Source organism: Mauremys reevesii, linkage group 16, assembly GCF_016161935.1.
Source record: "Mauremys reevesii isolate NIE-2019 linkage group 16, ASM1616193v1, whole genome shotgun sequence".
Lineage (NCBI taxonomy): Eukaryota > Metazoa > Chordata > Testudines > Geoemydidae > Mauremys > Mauremys reevesii.
Genome location: NC_052638.1, coordinates 2702796 through 2722177, shown reverse-complemented (window position 1 = coordinate 2722177; position 19382 = coordinate 2702796). Strand labels below are relative to the sequence as shown.

The window sequence follows — 19382 nt, the reverse complement described above, 5'->3', positions numbered from 1 at the left end:
CCTCTGTCACTAGGGTCCCTCCCTCATTCAGCAAGGGGCCCACACTTTCCTTGACTTTCTTCCTGTTGCTAACATACCTAAAGAAAGAAACCCTTCTTGTTACTCCTAACATCTCCGGCTAGCTGCAACTCCAAGTGTGATTTGGCCTTCCTAATTTCACACCTGCATGCCTGAGCAATACTTTTATACTCCTCCCTGGTTATTTGTCCAATCTTCCAAAGCGACATCCAAGCTTATGCATATTGGAAGGAACAGTTTGAACTACTCAGACACAATGGTTCTATGTAACCATTCAGGAAAAAGACCTGAACATCATAGTGGACAGATTACACAACTGATTAGTGTGCAGTGATTGGGGGGGCGGAAAGCATGCAGAATTTCAGGGCAATTTCACCTCTGCCTCCAGGCATGTCTTACCGGTATACTTCCAGGTCACATCCTCCAAGAGCAAGTTACTGTCATTAGGCATATGCTTTTTGAGCCAGGCCCAGCAGTGGACTTGCTGGTCAGTAGGAGAAATCATGAAGAAACTAGAATAGAAAATTAAAAGCAGGACAGTGACTGCATGGCCACAAGGTGAACCTATTTTGTTCTGTCTCTGGGGTGCAGCACCAAAACTCACTTCTCTGAACTCTGGAGCCAGGCAGTAATCCCCTCAGCAAACAAGAACAGAGGCAAATTGCTTTACTAAGACCATGTATAAAGTCACTCTCACAATGGGAAAACCCAGCCTTGGAGTGTTAAGAGTGCTGGTGATTTATTTAGGGAATAGAGGCACAAGAACAGGACTAGAGACAGTGCCAATTGCTAAAGAACATGGGGCATCTCAAATGTCATGACCACAGTGCAAAGAATTAACTATTCACACCTTTTTGCAGCCACCAAGATTCTAGCTACTTCAATAACCAATAAGTGGTTCTACTCCCTGTGTAATTTCCTGTTTCAAGAGAAATGAGTGACAAGCCACCTGTCAGTACACCTTGGGGGGTTATTGGTATCAGTTTCCAAGGAAACAGAACTCAATTTGATACAGTAAAATGAATGTTATTTATATTCATATCTCTGAAGACCTAATACACCTTTATTTGGGTTAATACAAAGTGAATCCCAAAGTGCTTTACTGAGTTAGATAAAACAGCAGAAGAAATGAATAATGGGAGGGAAAACTATGAGAATCACACAAATGCTTTCATCTGGTATATGAAAACACATGGAGAACTGATGCAATGATGAGATAAAAAGAAACTGTTCCAGATAGCAAGAGCTGCAAAGGAGAAGGTTCTCAAACAAACAGTAGGGAAATTATGCAGCAGGACATAAAGAAAGCTTGATGCTGTGAGAAGGGAATGGAGAAGATATAAGCTATGCAAGATAGAAATTGAACATATCGATGGAGAGTTTTAAAATTGAGGGAAGCTTTCGACTAGATCCTGAAATGAATGAGAAATCAGTGGAGCTCTCCAAGCACTGGGCCATGTGCTCATGCTACACTGAACATCTATGGGGTGACGGCAGGCAACAGAAGTTTGCACAGGCTACAGTCTGGAGAGCTGATGATCGGGGAAGTTGTACTACAACATATGTGGAGTTAAATAATCAAGGAGAGAGGAGATGAGGGTTCAGTGCAGTTATTCTGGCACAGCTGCCTAGAATCCAGTATGTGTGCATTCTGTCTTGTATTTTATAATTAGGAAAACCTTAACAACAGCTTCAAACAATTGCTGAATAGAATTTACCTTCCCTTGAGAAGCCTAATATTTCAGACTCTAAACAGACCGGTCACGTCCTTTTTAAAACATAAGCTTATTACTGCACCAACAGAGAAAAGACGATTTTTCCCCCATGTTGCCTTGTTATAAACAGTCATTCTCCTGGGTTAGGAAATTAGGACTCTGTGGTGGTGGAGAAATCAGACTTCACTGCAGCAAAGGACTAATAAAAGGGAAAGAAAACGAAGACGCTGACTTATCTGCAATAAGAGGTACTACGGAAACTGAGATTAACGCCAAGAACACAGAGGGACTGACTTAAATAAAGATGCTGCTGTGCAGACTTACCTGCGCTTGTTTAATCGTGCAATGCTGCAGTCATTCTCATACCCTCCTTCTTCATTGAGCATGCCTGTGTGCACAATGTGCCCAACTGGCACATCCAGGTCATTCGAGAAGAGATACTGCAGAACCTCCAGTGCCTGATCCCCTGTGGACTGCAGGGATTGAGATGGAAAGAGAGGATCAGGCCAGCTGGCTGAGCAACGAGCTGCAGGGCAATGCAAACTCATGGAGGCTGTTTTATATAGCACCCACGATTCATCCCACCAAAAGCCTCTCAATTCATAATGGTAATTACACAGATGGCCAAGACTTTTCACATAACAAGAGTATCCAAGAATTTTCAGAAAGCTAAGTCTATTAATTGTAATTAATCATGTCACAAATACTCTAAATTAAGCCACAAAAGGTAGTACAATTAAATCATACAATCAGAACGTTACAGGCCTGTGGAAAAAGCAGAAATTAATCATACAGTCCTTCCCCCTATATCTATCCTCAATGGGGCATACAGCATTTTAAGAAAGCAGCAAACAGCCCACAAGAAACAGCATTTGCCAGTCTGTCCCTTTGTCACTCCTTAGGTACTTACGCTTATTTCAAACTTGGTAAAAGATGACATATCAATTACACACACAGCCTCCTTACAGCACTTGACCTCTGACCCCACAATGTCAAACCAATCTGGTTTGTAGAAGGTCTTGCTCTGATCCAATGACAATAGATCTATGGAAGGCAAGAATCAAGAGAACAATTTATAAGCTGACTGCAATGATGCACATTAAATCAACAGGAATGCTCGATCCAGAGGAGAATACGATCTCACCTTTCCCTGGCGGGACAAAGTACTTGGGTCTCTCGAATCCATGCTTCTCCATCCATCTGGCTCCCTGAGCATCCAGGCGATCATAGAGAGGGGAAGTACGCAACTGCCTGCCAGTCTGGAAATCCCAACGGGGAACCTTCAGATCATAGATCAGGGCTGTAATGGTCAAGGGTGGCCAAATATAAGCTAAGTTGCTGACACTTCAGCCCAGCTTCCTTATAAAGACTGCCCTTCCTCACAAGTATTCCTGTCTAACAGTTCAAGTGTATCCATTCTGCAGAACTTCTAGAGAGTATATAAGCTAGCAAAATCATAGCAGAAGAAAGAATTCTGGTAGTTAGCTGTTTTGCTGCTGCTTATGGTGCCAAACTTAACTTTTCAGTGCTGTCCCGTTATAGCAAGTATGCCACTTCTGAAGTGCTGTCATTCAAATGTCAGCTCTTCAAAGGACACTGGTGAGTTTGATGCAGTACAGAAGCTGAGATGAGGAGCAGCAGGAAAAGGATTCATAAAATTGCTGAGTGCAAGACTAACTTTATTTCTAGGTTGTCTGCTGGTTATAAGAAACACTATATTTCTAGATTATGGAACAGCCTTACTCCACTATTACCAATGGGTGGCTGGATTACATATATCTGGAGCCATATCTAGCCTTCTCTCACCAGCCTGCCCCCAAATCCTATGCCATAGCAACTGGGTGCATGTGTCATAGATTTTAAACAGCAGAAGGAACCATTGTGATCATCTAGTCTGATCTCTTGCATAACACAGGCCACAGAACCTCACCCAGTAATTTCTGCATCAAGTCCATAACTTCTAAGTGAGCTACAGCATATCTTTTAGAAAGACATCCAGTCTAGAGTTAAAGATTGCAAGTAATAGGGTAATAAGGTAATAATTGGAGATATACCAATCTCCTAGAACTGGAAGGGACCTTGAAAGGTCATCGAGTCCAGCCCCCTGCCTTCACTAGCAGGACCAATTTTTTGCCCCAGATCCCTAAGTGACCTCCTCAAGGACTGAACTCACAACCCTGGGTTTAGCAGGCCAATGCTCAAACCACTGAGCTATCCCTCCCCACCAGTCTAGAGTTAAAGATTGCAAGTGATGGAGAATCCACCACATCTCCGTGTAAGTTGTCCCAATGACTAATTATCCTCACTGCCAAAAGTTTGCATCTTGTTTCTAGTCTGAATTTGTCTAGCTTCAGTTTCCAACCAAGGCCTTGTCCTGCTTAATTAAAAAGCACTCTACTCTCAGAGCTGTCTTTCCCATTTAGGCCCTTACAGACTGTGATCAAGTCACCTCTTAACCAACTTTTGGATAAACTAAATAGGTTGAACTTCTTAAGTCTCTTGTCAAAACCTCATAAGTCTCTTTCCAGACCTCAAACGTTCTTGTTGCTCTATTCTGAACCCTTTCCAATTTTTTAACATCCTTCTTGAAGTGTGGGCATCAGAACTGTACTACGTATTCCAGGAATGGCCTCACTAATGCTGTAAACAGAGGTAATACAACTTCCCTACTCCTATTTGATATTCTCTGCTTATAAATACAAGATTACATTCACCCTCTTCGCTACAGCATCACTGGGAGCTCATGTTCAATTGGTTATCTGCCATTACCTCTACATCTTTTTCAGAGTCAGGACATTACAGGACATTGTCACTCATCTTGTAAATGTGTTTATTCCTAGAAGTAGGACCTTGTATTTGGCTGCATTAAAATGCACCATGTTCAGATTAGCCGAATATACCAAGCAATCCTCAGTCTGTATAAATGACCCCGTCATTATTTACCACTCCACCAATTTTTGTGTCATTACAACTTTTACCAGTGATGATTTTATATTGTCCTCCAGATTGTTGAAAAAAATATTGACCTGCCTTGGGCTGAGAACAGATCCTCACTGGAACCATTAGAAATACTCCTAAAGGACTATGATTCCCCATTTACAATTACTTCTTGAGATCTATCAGTTGTTTTTAATCAATGTAATATGAATTACATTTAAAAAAAAAATACCACTACACAAAATCAACCTCATGTGGGACTAAATTAAATACCTTACAGAAGTCTCTGTATTTTATGTCAACACAGTTAACTTTAGTAATCCAACTTGTAATCTCATCAAAAGAGGATATCAAGTTAGTTTGACAAGACCGATTTTCCATAGAACCATGCTGACTGGCATTAATTATGCTACCACCCTTTAATCTTTTACTGGTTGCATCCCATATCAGCTTTTCCATGATTTTGCCTGGGAATGATGTCAGGATTTCCAGCCTATAGTTACCCAAGTCATCTCATTTACTTTTATTTTAAAATTCTGGTACAACATTAGCTTTATTCCACTTCACTGGGACATACCCAGTGTCCCAAGATTTGTTAAAAATTAATATTAATAGTTCAGAGAGCTGCTCAGCCAATTCTTTACTACCCCTGGGTGCAAGTTGTCCAGTCCTGCTGATTTAAATATGTTAAACTTTAGTAGCTGCTGTCTGACATCTTCCCTAGTTACTGATGGAACAGAAAGTATTTCCTTATCATGGTAAGATATAAATACAACATCCTGCTTCTTTCCAACACAGAGCAGAAATATTTAATTTAATTCAATATTTAATTGAATACATTTGTCCTCTCTGCATCGTGACTGGCATTTTTACCATCATTATATGGTATCAGACCACTGTCCTGAGGGACGCGGGTGGGAAGAGAAGAGAGTGATATTTCTATTAGAATACAAAATGTGACAAGACCAGGGGCTGAATATGGTGTTAATTAACCCAGAATAGCTACAGTAACTCAGTGGTGTTTCTCAGGATGTACACTGATGCGAGTGAGTGCCAAATTTGGAATCTGCTGTGATTCTACAAGGGAAAGAAAGGTATTCTAAACATGGGGAAAAGTTTTTTGGACATAAGTGAGCCAAGAGTTTTACCTTGCAATTCTTTTGCTCTGATCTTAACATACATATTTTTAGCTTAGGCCTTCTGATTCCTTTAGTTACTCTTTTGATTGTCACTTCTGTTCCATCCTTACCTCCACCTTTAAAAACAGTGAGGCAGGACTCTTCCCATCTAAAGCCACTCTTCATTGAAGCTCAGTTTTGTTTCACTGAGGATTATCCAGTGATAGGAAGAAACACATAATTATGGGCTTCACCCTACAAGACACTTAATATACAAGATTATGGGCCTCAACTGATTAGAAACTGTGGCATGAGGGGAAATACAGACAGCAGCAGCATGCTGAGCCATTTTGCCCTTGACAGTGGAGCGTGTCTATAAAACCTTCACAACTGATAAAAGATCATTAGACTCAATATTCCTAAATTGGGACATTTGCATTTTCACATTATACTGACACACAAAATATCAGGATGCTTGCTTGGGACAACACCACAAAGCTTTTAGGTGGAAACTTTCACAGACTCAGACTTTATGGCCAGAGGGGACCATCAGGATCATCTACTCTAACCTCCTGCACATCGCAGGCTACAGAACTTCTCCCACCCACTCCTGTAGTAGACCCAAGACTTCAAGTTACAGATAATCCACCATTCTGCACTGTCTTTATTCTATTCGAGTCCTAGCTAGTGATGCACGGGACTCCCATGCAGAAGATATGTTAATCAGGATAAAAAACACATGGTCCAAAGGGTGTTGGGTGAGCAGACAAGTACAAAGGTGTCTGTAGCACCAATATAGGAGCATCTCTCTGGAACAGATTAGCAGGAGGGCTACTAACAACCTGTGAGGAAGCCAGGTGCTCTCTCCTCTTGGGCAAAGGCTGCACAGCCATCCGGACGGCTGGAAGGGAGAAAGTGGCCCTCAGAATGAGTGCAGTTCCAATGCTGGGAGGAGAAAAGGTGCAGCAGAGACAATAGAGTCCTACACACCTCTGTGAATGCTAGACAGAGTCATCACAAACCTCACCACCTTCCACTTCAAAGGTAAAGTGCATTTCTTCAACCTTGCCTTCTCTAACATAAATACAGTGCAACATGAATACATATATTTTTACAAACCTAAAACCTATCAAAACAAGACACTCCACTGAAAAACATTTCTCCCCCTGGGGAGAGGATAAGAGAACAACACTTGACAGATGTTAGTCATGTTGCTCAATGCACCACTGGCAGGGTACTATGGTGATAAGCGCAGTACAAGAACCTGTCTAGACTAGAATAGTGAGTACACTGGGAGGTTACTTACGCATTACTTCCATGACACGGTGACGGAGGAAGGTGCGACTGCTCTGAAGGGCACCAAAGCGCTTCAGGTCCAGTGGCCAAACATTTTCTGATGGGCAACCATTTACCATCCACTCAGCCAAGTACCTGGTTGGAGGCAGAAACCAAGGAGGATTTGGATGTCCATTGAAGCATTATGAGCAAGAGTCTAGCTCTTAAGTCAAGGAGTAATGGCAATTTGGGCACCAGGATTTCTTGCAATCGGCAGAGGCTTTGAATAAGATTACAATAATACAGACACCATTGGGAGCTGGGAGATTTCAATCTAAAACAAAACCAGCCACCAGATAATGCAATTATTAACTTCCCACTGCAATGAAATTTATCACACAGAGCAAAGGAAGCTGAGGACACTGCAAGTGAAACTACAGAGCATCAGACTGCTAGCATGGCTGGCACTATGCTAAATCCTTAGGATACACAAAGCAGAGAGTGTTGAAGTATGCTTAATCTGGGGTTAAGAAGCCAACTACTTTGTCATTTCAAGTACCTGGTGCAGGCTCACTCCTCAGAAGGTGCCTGTCAAGTTGGAGGTTACATTTGGCTACACCTCTGGCAGTGACCAAGCTAGGCCTGGAGGGTGTACTCCAGACCCCTGTCAGAATGACAGAAAGCTAAAAGGAAGAAAGCAGCCCAAACTAAAGCAGAACAGTTCAACACATTTGGCTGGCAGAGACAATAGCAAAGGGGGCATCAGAAAATCTACGGAGAAAGCTATGTTAATGCAACGTCAAGCCAGACAGCTTGAAACGACAAATGGACAGGTCTGGTTCTGACCTAAAAGCTGTAAATAGGCTGCAGATCTTCCTATAATGGTGCTATGGACCTTATTATGACAGAGAAAAATGGAGGATTCACTTTTTTTTGTGAATCGTCTGACAACTACCAGAACCAAATGGGTACTAAATCTGGATACTGTGACAGGGTCAGGCCAGATGGCTACAGGAGAGTGATAGAAGGCAGATATATTAGCCCCAGGTTAAGTAGGTCCTCTTTCCCTGGGTAAGGTAACAGGGAAGGTTCCAGAACAATCAGGAACTTTCTGGAAACAATTAAGGCAGACATGCTTATTAGAACACCTGCAGCCAATCAAGAAGCTGCTAGAATCAATTAAGGCAGGCTAATCAGGGCACCTGGGTTTAAAAGGGAGCTCAGTTCAGTTTGTGGTGCGTGCGTGAGGAGCTGGGAGCAAGAAGCTGAGAGTGAGAGGGTGTGCTGCTGGAGGACTGAGGAGTACAAGCGTTGTCAGACACCAGGAGGAAGGTCCTGTGGTGAGGATAAAGAAGGTGTTGGGAGGAGGCTATGGGGAAGTAGCCCAGGGAGTTGTAGCTGTCATGCAGCTGTTACAGGAGGTACTCTAGGCAGCTGCAATCCACAGGGCCCTGGGCTGGAACCCGGAGTAGAGGGCGGGCCCAGGTTCCCCCCAAAACCTCCCAACTCCTGATCCAACACAGGTAGATCTCTGAGGCTAGCAAAATCCACCAATAAGTGCAGGACCCACCAAGGTAGAGGAGGAACTTTGTCACAATACCAATAGCCATCACAGAAGAAAGGGGGAAAACAGGTCACTCTGGGGCTGGGATGATAGGAAGGACAGGGCCGCCCAGACAGGGGGGCATTGGGGCAATTTGCCCCGGGCCCCCGTGAGAATATAGTATTCTATAGTATTGCAACTTTTTTTATGGAAGGGCCCCTCAAAAGTGCTTTGCCCCAGACCCCCTGAATCTTCTGGGCAGCCCTGAGGAAGGATCCTGGCTAATGGAAGGCAATGGGTGGGGGCAGAGGATTCTGGGCCAGATCAGAGTGCCAAGATGGAGCCACTATAGGAGAGAGTGGATGAGGGCGAACCAGGGCGAGGGGCAGGAGCCATTTTAAATGCAGCCTTTTTTCCTGGATGTGATTTGTACAAATCTGTCAAAGTTCCTGTATTTGTGTGAAAGTCTAATCTACCAGGGAGTCATCACAGCCTTAGGATGCTGGCAGAAGGAAGTGTGGGGGAAGTTTGTTTGAGGAATTTATAAATGAGTCTTCAGGGCTGTGAACCCAGCACCTTTCACCGACATTTAACTCACGTTAGTGTTTATAGTACAAAGTACTTTATCGTCTGCATTTTTAGTGAAAATTAACTCTGAGAGTCACCTGAATAATCTGGCCTGAGAGAGGCTGGCCTACAAGTCTAGGATTTAGGAATTCCCCCCATCATGTGGCAGCACCCAGAGCCAATGCATCTAGCCTGTGTACAGGGGACAAGATGAGTTGTGCTGTGCTCAGCATTTACTTCTGCCAGCTGGGAAAAGGAACAGGACTGGTGGGCCCTGCAAGGAGCCTCATCAGTCTTCAGCAAGCTGTTGGTCCTTGACATGTGGAGCCCAAAGAAGATGCGCAGGGAAAGCCAATAACCTGATGGTTCAGAAACCCCCACAAAGAAGAAAATCAGAAAAAATGCAATATGCTCTTCACCCTCTCTAATGCAGTGCTCTTTCATAACCCAGGCAGGCAGCCCTTCAGAGTCTCAATGCGTGGATGAGACGATGGTGTAGAGAGGAGGGGTTCACGTTCATTAGGAACTGGGGAAACTTTTGGGATGGGGGGAGCCTATACAGGAGAGATGGGCTCCACCTAAACCAAAGTGGAACCAGACTGCTGGCACTAAACATTAAAAAGGTTGTAGAGCAGTTTTTAAACTAGGAGATGGGGGAAAGCCGACTGCTGCAGAGGAGCATGTAGATCGGACACAGACTTCTCTTAGTGGAGAGTCTAATGATAGAGAATATCCAAGTTATAGTCAGGAGCAGAGGATAATGTAAGGGCCAGATCAGATGATAAACAGTCACATAAAAAAGAATCTGACACATCAGAAAAGGGCAGACAGATAAACAGGGACAAGTTTTTAAAGTGCTTGTACACAAATGCTAGAAGTCTAAATAATAAGCTGGGTGAACTAGAGTGCCTTGTGATAAAGGAGGATATTGATATAATAGGCATCACAGAAACCTGGTGGACTGAGAGCAATCAATGGGACACAATGGGATACAGATGTGGTCTCCTCACCTCAAAAAAGATATACTGGCACTAGAAAAGGTTCAGAAAAGGGCAACTAAAATGATTAGGGGTTTGGAGAGGGTCCCATACGAGGAAAGATTAAAGAGGCTAGGACTCTTCAGCTTGGAAAAGAGGAGACTAAGGGGGGATATGATAGAGGTATATAAAATCATGAGTGATGTGGAGAAAGTGGATAAGGAAAAGTTGTTTACTTATTCCCATAATACAAGAACTAAGGGTCCCCAAATGAAATTAATAGGCAGCAGGTTTAAAACAAATACAAGGAAGTTCTTCTTCACGCAGCGCACAGTCAACTTGTGGAACTCCTTACCTGAGGAGGTTGTGAAGGCTAGGACTATAACAGCGTTTAAAAGAGAACTGGATAAATTCATGGTGGTTAAGTCCATAAATGGCTATTAGCCAGGCTGGGTAAGGAATAGTGTCCCTAGCCTCTGTTTGTCAGAGGGTGGAGATGGATGGCAGGAGAGAGATCACTTAATCATTGCCTGTTAGATTCACTCCCTCTGGGGCACCTGGCATTGCCACTGTCGGTAGACAGATACTGGGCTAGATGGACCTTTGGTCTGACCCGGTACGGCCGTTCTTATGGCTAAGCTCAGGCTCCCATGAATTGACTGACAGTTTTACATGGTCAAATTCTGCATATTGTCTTGTGGTACACAAAACCCCACTATGTCTCTTGCACTATGCTGGTGAGCTAACTTCCCTCTAAGCGCAGCAGGCTACAAAGGGCTGTGCAGGCCCACAGCCATAGGGGGCTGGGGAAAGAAGAGTGGTAGGCAGGGAGGGGAAGAAGTTGGGGGCATGCAAGGCTGCCAGTGAGCAGAAGCGCCTCTCCCCAGGGGCTGCCACTGGCGGGGAAGAGGGCTGGGGGGAGGACTCTGGCCCCAGCCCAGGGGCAGCCTGCACCCCAATCTCCTCATCTCCAGCCCCAGCCCATAGCCCGTCCCCCCCCCACCAGCTGGAGCCCGCACCCCAACCCTCTGCCACAGCCCTGAGTCCCCACACACTCTGAACCCCTCAGCCCCACCCCCGCCGCACGTCACTTCCATATTGGTGCACATAATTCATTGCACGCATAGCTATAAAAAATTAGAGGGAACATTGCTGGTGAGTCACTTACCTGCCTGCTCCTCCACCAAAAGAGGTGCCAGCGGAGTTCATGCCAGCCAGGACAAAGTAGCCCTGTACCGTGGGTGACTCTCCCAGGATGCACCGCATATCTGGAGTGAAGGATTCTGGGCAGTTCACTAACTGCATGATCTCCAGAGCCTCCAACCCTGGCATCCTCCGCAGAAGAGAACTCAGCAGTGGCTCTAGTCACCAAAACAAAACAAGACAAGACAACTTAATCCTGATAAACCACAGCCTTTAGTCTACAGGCACTTCAACCACTCCTCCTCCATCCCCAAACCAGACACACAAACCAGTCCATTTACACCAAGATTTATATGATCTTAACAGACAGCAGTATCTTCCATGTCTCAGTGCATCTATGGGACAAACTGGATATTTGCTGTAAAGTACCACAGGTGTAGATCAGCAGAAGGGCAGGAAACCTAGCAGACCCTGCCTTGTCAGGCTAATTAAAATGGATCAACCCTGAAAGAGAACCTTTTTTGGGGTATGAAGAACTGGCTATCCCCATAAAGCAAATTATCTCATTTCAATTTTTTTTGGTTCAGGGTTTCCCTCCGCAAGGTATTTTGCATAAAAGCTCTCACCTTTGTTTGCTCAAAATTCAGCAGATGCAGGCACTAAAATGGTCAAGTTTCATGTTCCCTTAAAAATGTCTGAACAGAAATAAAGCTTTTATGTCCACTCCCCGTGCACCTGAGAATTCCAGCGTGAGTATGGGGTTATGAATTTCACGAGAGAGGGGTCTCAGAGCAGCCGGTGTCAGGTCTGGTCTTATAAGAATGAGGGGAGATTTGAAAGCTGCTTTCAACTATCTGAAAGGGGGTTCCAAAGAGGATGGATCTAGACTGTACTCAGTGGTAGCAGATGACAGAACAAGGAGTAATGGTCTCAAGTTGCAGTGGGGGAGGTTTAGGTTGGATATTAGGAAAAACTTTTTCACTCAGAGTGGTGAAGCACTGGAATGGGTTACCTAGGGAGGTGGTGGAATCTCCTTCCTTAGAGGTTTTTAAGGTCAGGCTAGACAAAGCCCTGGCTGGGATGATTTAGTTGGGAATTGGTCCTGCTTTGAGCAGGGGGTTGGACTAGATGACCTCCTGAGGTCCCTTCCAACCCTGATATTCTATGATTCTAAGATATCTAGAACAGCGGTGTCAAAGGCTGATGGACCCTTTAAGGCAAGCCAGGCTCAGCCTTGCTTGTGACTCAGCAGCAAGCAAGCCCCACTCCGCCCAAGTAACTGTGATATGGCAACTGAACAATAATTAGTGATCCCAGATGTGAAGGAGTTAGGAAAAGACAACACAGTGAAGAATTCTTTGGGGGAAAGAGATGGAGACTGTGACTGCAGAGATGGCAGGACTCTCTGACAGGTAGGAGAACCCACGAGGAGTGGCATAGGCTCCTGTGAGAGAAGCCCTAGGCTAAGGCCTACAAAGTACAAAGAGATCTTTAGGAGAAGCTGCCAGAGTCCCTGGGGAAGGGAAGCAGTAAAGGAAAATATGCTAAGACAAGATGCAACAAAGGAAGAACTCTACAGGAGCAAGTTAGGCTCATGTGGAGGAGGCCCTGAGGTAGGGTCAGTAAAACCAGTGGAAGATTTAACAGTTCAGTAGAGAAGGGAGAAGACAGAGTTACAACCCTCTAGTTAAAATTATGGACAGAAAACAAAAATGAGATTCAACTTGGGAAAATGCAAGCCAGTACATCTGGGAAAAAAATCCAACACCCCACCCCACCGGGCGGGAGGAATCCGGGAGCAGCCATGTTATACTTTGTCCACATAAAAGGTAACATCAAATTAGGTGCACATGGCAGTCCCTATTCAAAAGAGATGCAGGATTGGAGTATCAGGAGTGTATGGCAGTTTACTGGTGCTGTACAGGGAGCCTATATGTGGAGTAGCAGGCAGTGCTGCATCTTTAAGATCAAATGCATTGGGGAGGTTTGCACTGTGCTCTTCCGCACTATACTTGGTACAAACTGACATGCTGAAGGCTAATGGGGACTTCCAGCAATGCACATAGGAGGCAACTGCAATTGATGGGAGTAGGATTCTCACACTAATTGCCCCACAAATTGCCCCACAGCTGAACCCACTTATTAAAGTGCCCAACCTCCCCTACCCCTTAAGAAAGCACAGATAAAGTTCTAGCAAACCCATAGCAGTCTCCCCTGTAGACAGCACTGCCTTCCCATTAAGCCCTCTGTTGTGCTGCTATGGGAGCTCTGCCCATGTAAGGTCTGTAAACCAGGGTGGATAAAAATCAATCAATAAATATATATCGGATATTTTTGATAAAATGCTTTTTAAGGAAAAAATCTATCTAAAGGTATCTTTGAGCTATAATGTATCTTAATTAAAACTATCTCATCATGGAACAGAGATTATAAATTCTAATTCTATAGTATGAGACAATATATTCATGTAATGTTTTTAAGAAAAGTTTTGTAAATGAGTTCCAATAGTTCATGGATTAGGGACCCAATTTTATGGAGTTCCAGGGGCTTCTGTACAGATTATTTAAATCTTTCTATCTACCTAATGGGACTCAGTGTTCAGTCTAGAAGATACCATCAGAGATGCTTAGTTTTGCAGTTCTCAAACTGTGGATTTGTGTCTCCAGAGATAACATGCTTCTTAACAGCAAAAATGTTTTAAAATCAATAAATAGAGGTGAAAAATAACAGACCTCAACCCTACTGTCCCTCTGCAAATCTGTGTACACAGTCAGTCCTTTACCTCTCCCTAAAAGTGCAAAGTTTCAAAAAGTTCAATGAGCACAAGATTGTTGGGGGCAGAATAAATCTGGACAAGGAAAAGAAGACTGGAGATAAATGTGAAAAGGGAGGGACAGTCAGTAGAAACAAAAGTAACACTGTTTGAGCAGCATATTCCAGAAGTCTTGAGGTCTTTGAGTGCAACCTTCAGTGATTTGAGATCTACCATCCATTCTCTCATCAGAAGGGAAAACCTATAATGGCAGCAGGCCCTAAAAGAGACCCAGTTTGGGAATATTTTAATGAAGTTCCTCTACCTGTGAGTAAGACAGGGATGTGTGCAAAATGCAAACAGTGCAACAAAGAAATCCAAGGCCTCGTTGCCCAAATGAAACATCATCATGAGAAGTGTTTCTTCTCAGGAGGAAGCTGTGTTGAAGATGATGATGAAAGGAACAAGTCTGAACATGCAGGATCTTCAGGTCGGTAAACTTTATTTCATACTTCTTTCTTAAGGACTGCCTGTCTTCCTTCTGGACTATTCTTGAATTCTCATGGTTGAGCAAAAAATATAGTTGTTACTCTATGGTACTATCATTTTAGATGCAGTTGTGATAAAAAATAAATAGCTGAAATAAGCAGAACTTCCTTTTACAATTTCACCTTTAAAGTAGTAGTGAGCGTCAGTGAATGCAATGAGTAATACTAAATGAGCGGTATGGTGGTAATAATTAAATAACTGCACTGACTTATTTTGTTTAGTAGAATCCATCCTCAACATACAGGATTCTGAAGACTATTCACTTTCAAGATCACCATCATTTTCTATCGTTTCAGAGTTATCTGCCAATGATAGTATTTCAGTCACATCATGTATGTGTCATAGCCACCGTAAAAAGAAACCACCATAGATAAGTTTCTAATAAGAACGAGCAGATTACAAAAGGAGGTAATCAATGAAAAAATTGCCCAGTTTGTTTATGCAACAAACTCCCCTTTCCGTAAGATTGAGACCCCACACTTCATTAGCATGGTTCAGACATTAAGACCAGGATACAGTCCACCCAACAGAGCAGATGTCACAGGCAAATTGCTGGATAAAGTGTATGAAAAAGAAATTGAGCAGTGTGCAAAAGGTCTAGAGGGTAAAATTGTTAACCTGATGGGTGGAGCAATGTCCACAATGATCCTGTTGTATGTGCTTGTGTGACAACAGAAGAAGGGAATGTCTTCCTTACAGAAACAATTGATTCATCAGGAAATGTACAAACAACAGAATACTTACAAGAAGTAGCAGTAAAAACTATAACAAACTGTGAAATAAAAATTCAAATGTCTAGTACACAGCTTGGTCACAGACAATGCTGCAAATGTATCCAAGATGAGAAGAAATTATTTAGAAGAGAGTGAAGAGAGTCCCAAGCTAATAACACATGGTTGCAGTGCTCATTTGATGCATCTCCTAGCCAAAGACTTCAGTGTTCCAGAAATATAGGCTAATGTATTTTGCAATTTCAACAACTTCCATAACAAAATACACTTTGCAGCTGCTGCTTTGAAAAAAGTGGGCGGAACCAAGCTAACTCTCCCACAAGACATGTGATGAACTCAGTAGTGGACTGTTTTGAGCACTATATCAAGAACTGGCCTAATCTGATGAGTCTGTGAACAAAAATCGTGAAAAAACTGATGGCACTGTCACCGCCAAAGTTCTCAACATTGGGCTTAAGAGAAATGTTGAACACATGCTGAGTACCCTGAAGCCTATTTCTGTAGCCTTGGACAAAATGCAGGGAAATAGTTTTATTGTTTTATTTACTGTTTTATTGCTGACATTGAAATTTGGAAGGAACTGAGTGAGATCTTAAAAAGAGAAATATACAATGACAGAGTTAAATTACAAGCATTAAAAAAAACGAATGGGACAAGCACTATCTCCAGCTCATTTTCTTGCAAATATTCTCAATACTCAGTACCAGGGTCAAACCTTAACTGCTGAAGAAGAGTTGGCTATGACATGGACATCCAGCAATCATCCCTCCATAATGCCAACTATAATAAACTTCAGAGCTAAGGGTGAACCATTCAAGAAATATGTGTTTGCTGGTGATGTTTTAAAGAAAGTCACAACAGTGAACTGGTGGAAGTCACTTAAGCACTTGGATTCAGAGACTGTTGAAGTGATAATCTCATTTTTAACAGCAGTAGCTTCTTCTGCCACTGTAGAAAGAATATTTTCTTCCTTTGGACTAATTCATTCCAAATTGAGAAATCATTTGGGACCTGAAAAAGCAGGAAAGCTTGTTTTTCTTTTCCAGATTATGAACAAACAGGAAAATGAAGGAGAAGACCACTGAGTTAGCTGCAGAAACCAATATTTTAAGTTTCTCATGTTGACCTGGCTGACATATTAAAAAAAAAAACCCAAAAATTAAATCGACTATTTCATTTAACTATTTTAGTTAAACAATTTTAACAAAAACAAACCTGATTTTAAAAAACTTGAATGTTTAACTTAATTTAAAAAATTCATATGCTTGTTTTGTTAAAATATTATATGTTTGCTGTTGAAAAAAAAATCCAGAATACATAACATTGTTGTTTTAGTTAAATAAAACAATTTAAATGGCTGTCTGGTGACGTTCTCGTCCTAATACAGCATGGCAAGAAAATCCTCCAAATATTAATGATTAACCTGTTGAATTGGAGATAGTTCACCTCCCAATGACTTCATAAATATCTGCTTCAATTACCTTTGGTAAATGAAATAACCAATAATTTAAATCAATTTGATTTAAATCAAATCTACCCTGCTGCAAACCCTGTCTGATTAGCATACCAAAGTGATCCCAGTCCTCATGCAGATTCTGAATCTCCAGCTGGTTTCGGCCCTCAGTAAAAATGGGCTTGGGGTTCTTCTCAAAGCCCCCTGAGAGGATGCCACCTTGCCAACTGCGGATATAGATCCTGCCGTCTGGGTCCACGATAGCTGTAGAGGAAACATGAGACTGTATGGAAGGATTGGGAAGTGCAGGACAAATTACAACTTTATTTATATCAAAATAGCCCATGCTCCCCACACAGAGGCTGGGAATACAAAAATGACTCACAAATCAGTGAGTGAAGAGAATTCACTAGAGAGTAAATCAGGCCCTCTGGTCAGAGAACTGGGTTCCCAGGGGAGCATAAACATTACTTACTAGTTGCAGAAATGCTTGCTAGAGAGAGACTGTGTGAGAGAAATGTTTTCCACTTCCCAGCCCTGGTATCCATATGCGTCTCCCCTTTATGGGAGCCAAAAGCCAAGTGTCTGGGGAGGGAAGGGTCGTTATCGCAAGTGCTCTGGTTGCCCCCTACTGCTCAATGACATGCCAATGCCATTGTAAAGCCTTAACTTCAACTAAAAGAGAGAAATGCATGGCCCATATGGGCACAGCAGTCTCCAAGGAGAACATAATAGCAAGGTTAGCACCATCCCTCCAGAGCATGTGGTGCATGGTTGCATCTCTGATGGATGCATCAATTACTTGCAAAGCAAGAGTAAAAATCATTCCCGAGCCACAATTTCTGCTATCTGAGCTGGCAAACCCAAAAGAACTCATCTTTTGTGGCAAGAGTTTATGTCTGAGTAAACAAACAGCTATTCCCCACCTCAACTCTGAAAGAGAACACTCAGAACAAGTGAGCCTGAATGCAAGGCACATTCCCGGCAGAGTTCAGGACTATGGAAAATGTCTGCAGCTCTGCCTCTCCAGCCAGCCTTGCCTTTGGAAGAACAGCAATAGTTCACCAGCAAAATAAATCAGAGTAGGAGAGTCCTCACTTGGTGTGTTGCTCTCTAGTGGCTTCTTCAAGGGACGTGTCAAGAGGTAGAAGTGCTCACAGCCATGCAGTGGGATACTGACCGGCTCCTCATTGGAGAGACCCAGCTCGTAGGCCCACTGAAACCAGAAAGGGTTAGTTAGGGTGGAAGTGACTGGGAGAAAGCTGAGTCCCATGCATATTTTGTCTTCATCTGAGTGTTTTTGCTACAGCACCAGAGAGCAGATCAATGTCTATGCTGCTGTAATATTGCCTTAGACAGACGGAATTATTTACTTTTTTTCCCCTCTCTACTTAGATTATAAACTCTTTGGGGAAGGGAACATCTTTTTGTTGTGTTTGAACAGCAACTAGCACAATGGGGGCCTAGCCCATGACTGAAGCTTCTATGTGCTATCATGATATAAAACAAAACAAACAACAATTTATACTGTGAAGTCACTACTGGTTTGGCATCCAAAGAAAACATAATAGACAATGATTCTTCTAATGGCCTCCTGGTCTGCTGGGGTCCCATGTTACCAAGATGGACAATTGCAGGCTGAGAAACATCAACTGGCAAATATATCTTCAGGACTGACAAGCTGTGACATTAGAATGAGGAAGATTTCCAGAAAAATTATGGAGAGTCAATAGTCTCATTAAGAGCCACAGCAAAGTCCTTCACCTCAGAAAGATGTGCCCCTCCCATTGACTGAGACTTGGCAGGTGCGTATTGCCACATTGCAGGATGCTTCTCAGCAGGTTGCCACTTAGATTATAGTGCCAAGCAAACAGCATGCACTAGTCTCCTCTTAGATATAACTACCATTCTGGGGCACTGAATAGCATGCCTTTGATGTACTGCAGCAGACCAGGCCAAAGTGAACCTTAACATTATAATAATGTATGAAACTGCAGAGAAAATACAGAACATATACACTTCTTTATATTAAAAGCAAATACATGGGTGGCAGAAATTTAGCACTGCTAATTAGGCCTGCTCTAATTAGGACAGAGATAGCATGGAGAGAGAAGGTGTAAACACAGCTATTTGGGGATGTAACCAATATATTCCTATTTTTGGGGCTGACAAGTGTTCGTTCATTCTGAAGAAATGTGACATGCGCTTTTAGCTGGTACTGAATGATCTCCCCCTCTGCTATTACAGCTACCGAATACACTCGAGTCCTTACAAGAGGACACAGAGGAGGGAATTCCCATCAGATCTAACCTGCCCAGCACAGTTGACAAAATACTGGCATTCAATCTGTCCTCTGTCAGTCTCCACTCCAGTCACGCAACCCTTTTGGACCATGACATGGCTGATGCTTGTCCGCTCATGGATCTGGACACCTGCATAGAGAGGTCAGAGAAAGGAGTCAGGATACCACAGGCCTTACTGCTAGGATGAAAAAATCAGGCTGATAATCCCAAAGCCAAATTAACAGCTTCTCCTCCATTTCAGACACAGGCATTTCCTATTTCTAGATTAAATCTTCTCATAGAGAAAACAGGAGAAGGACTT

The 19382-nt window shown here is 43.0% G+C and overlaps 1 protein-coding gene across 13 annotated transcripts in view; it reads right to left on the bottom strand.

Moving 5' to 3' along the window:
- Nucleotides 1–19382, bottom strand: part of PDPR (pyruvate dehydrogenase phosphatase regulatory subunit) — a 69617-nt gene that overhangs the window by 29042 nt on the left and 21193 nt on the right. For all 13 annotated transcript variants that reach the window (XM_039503119.1, XM_039503120.1, XM_039503129.1 and 10 more), the window contains 9 exons: nucleotides 19089–19210; nucleotides 17877–17994; nucleotides 16893–17042; nucleotides 11319–11511; nucleotides 7095–7219; nucleotides 2878–3033; nucleotides 2644–2777; nucleotides 2058–2206; nucleotides 418–530 (listed from right to left, as the gene is read on the bottom strand). In XM_039503119.1, coding sequence (XP_039359053.1) covers nucleotides 418–530; nucleotides 2058–2206; nucleotides 2644–2777; nucleotides 2878–3033; nucleotides 7095–7219; nucleotides 11319–11511; nucleotides 16893–17042; nucleotides 17877–17994; nucleotides 19089–19210 — 1260 coding nt within the window. The remainder of the gene's footprint in view (nucleotides 1–417; nucleotides 531–2057; nucleotides 2207–2643; nucleotides 2778–2877; nucleotides 3034–7094; nucleotides 7220–11318; nucleotides 11512–16892; nucleotides 17043–17876; nucleotides 17995–19088; nucleotides 19211–19382) is intronic.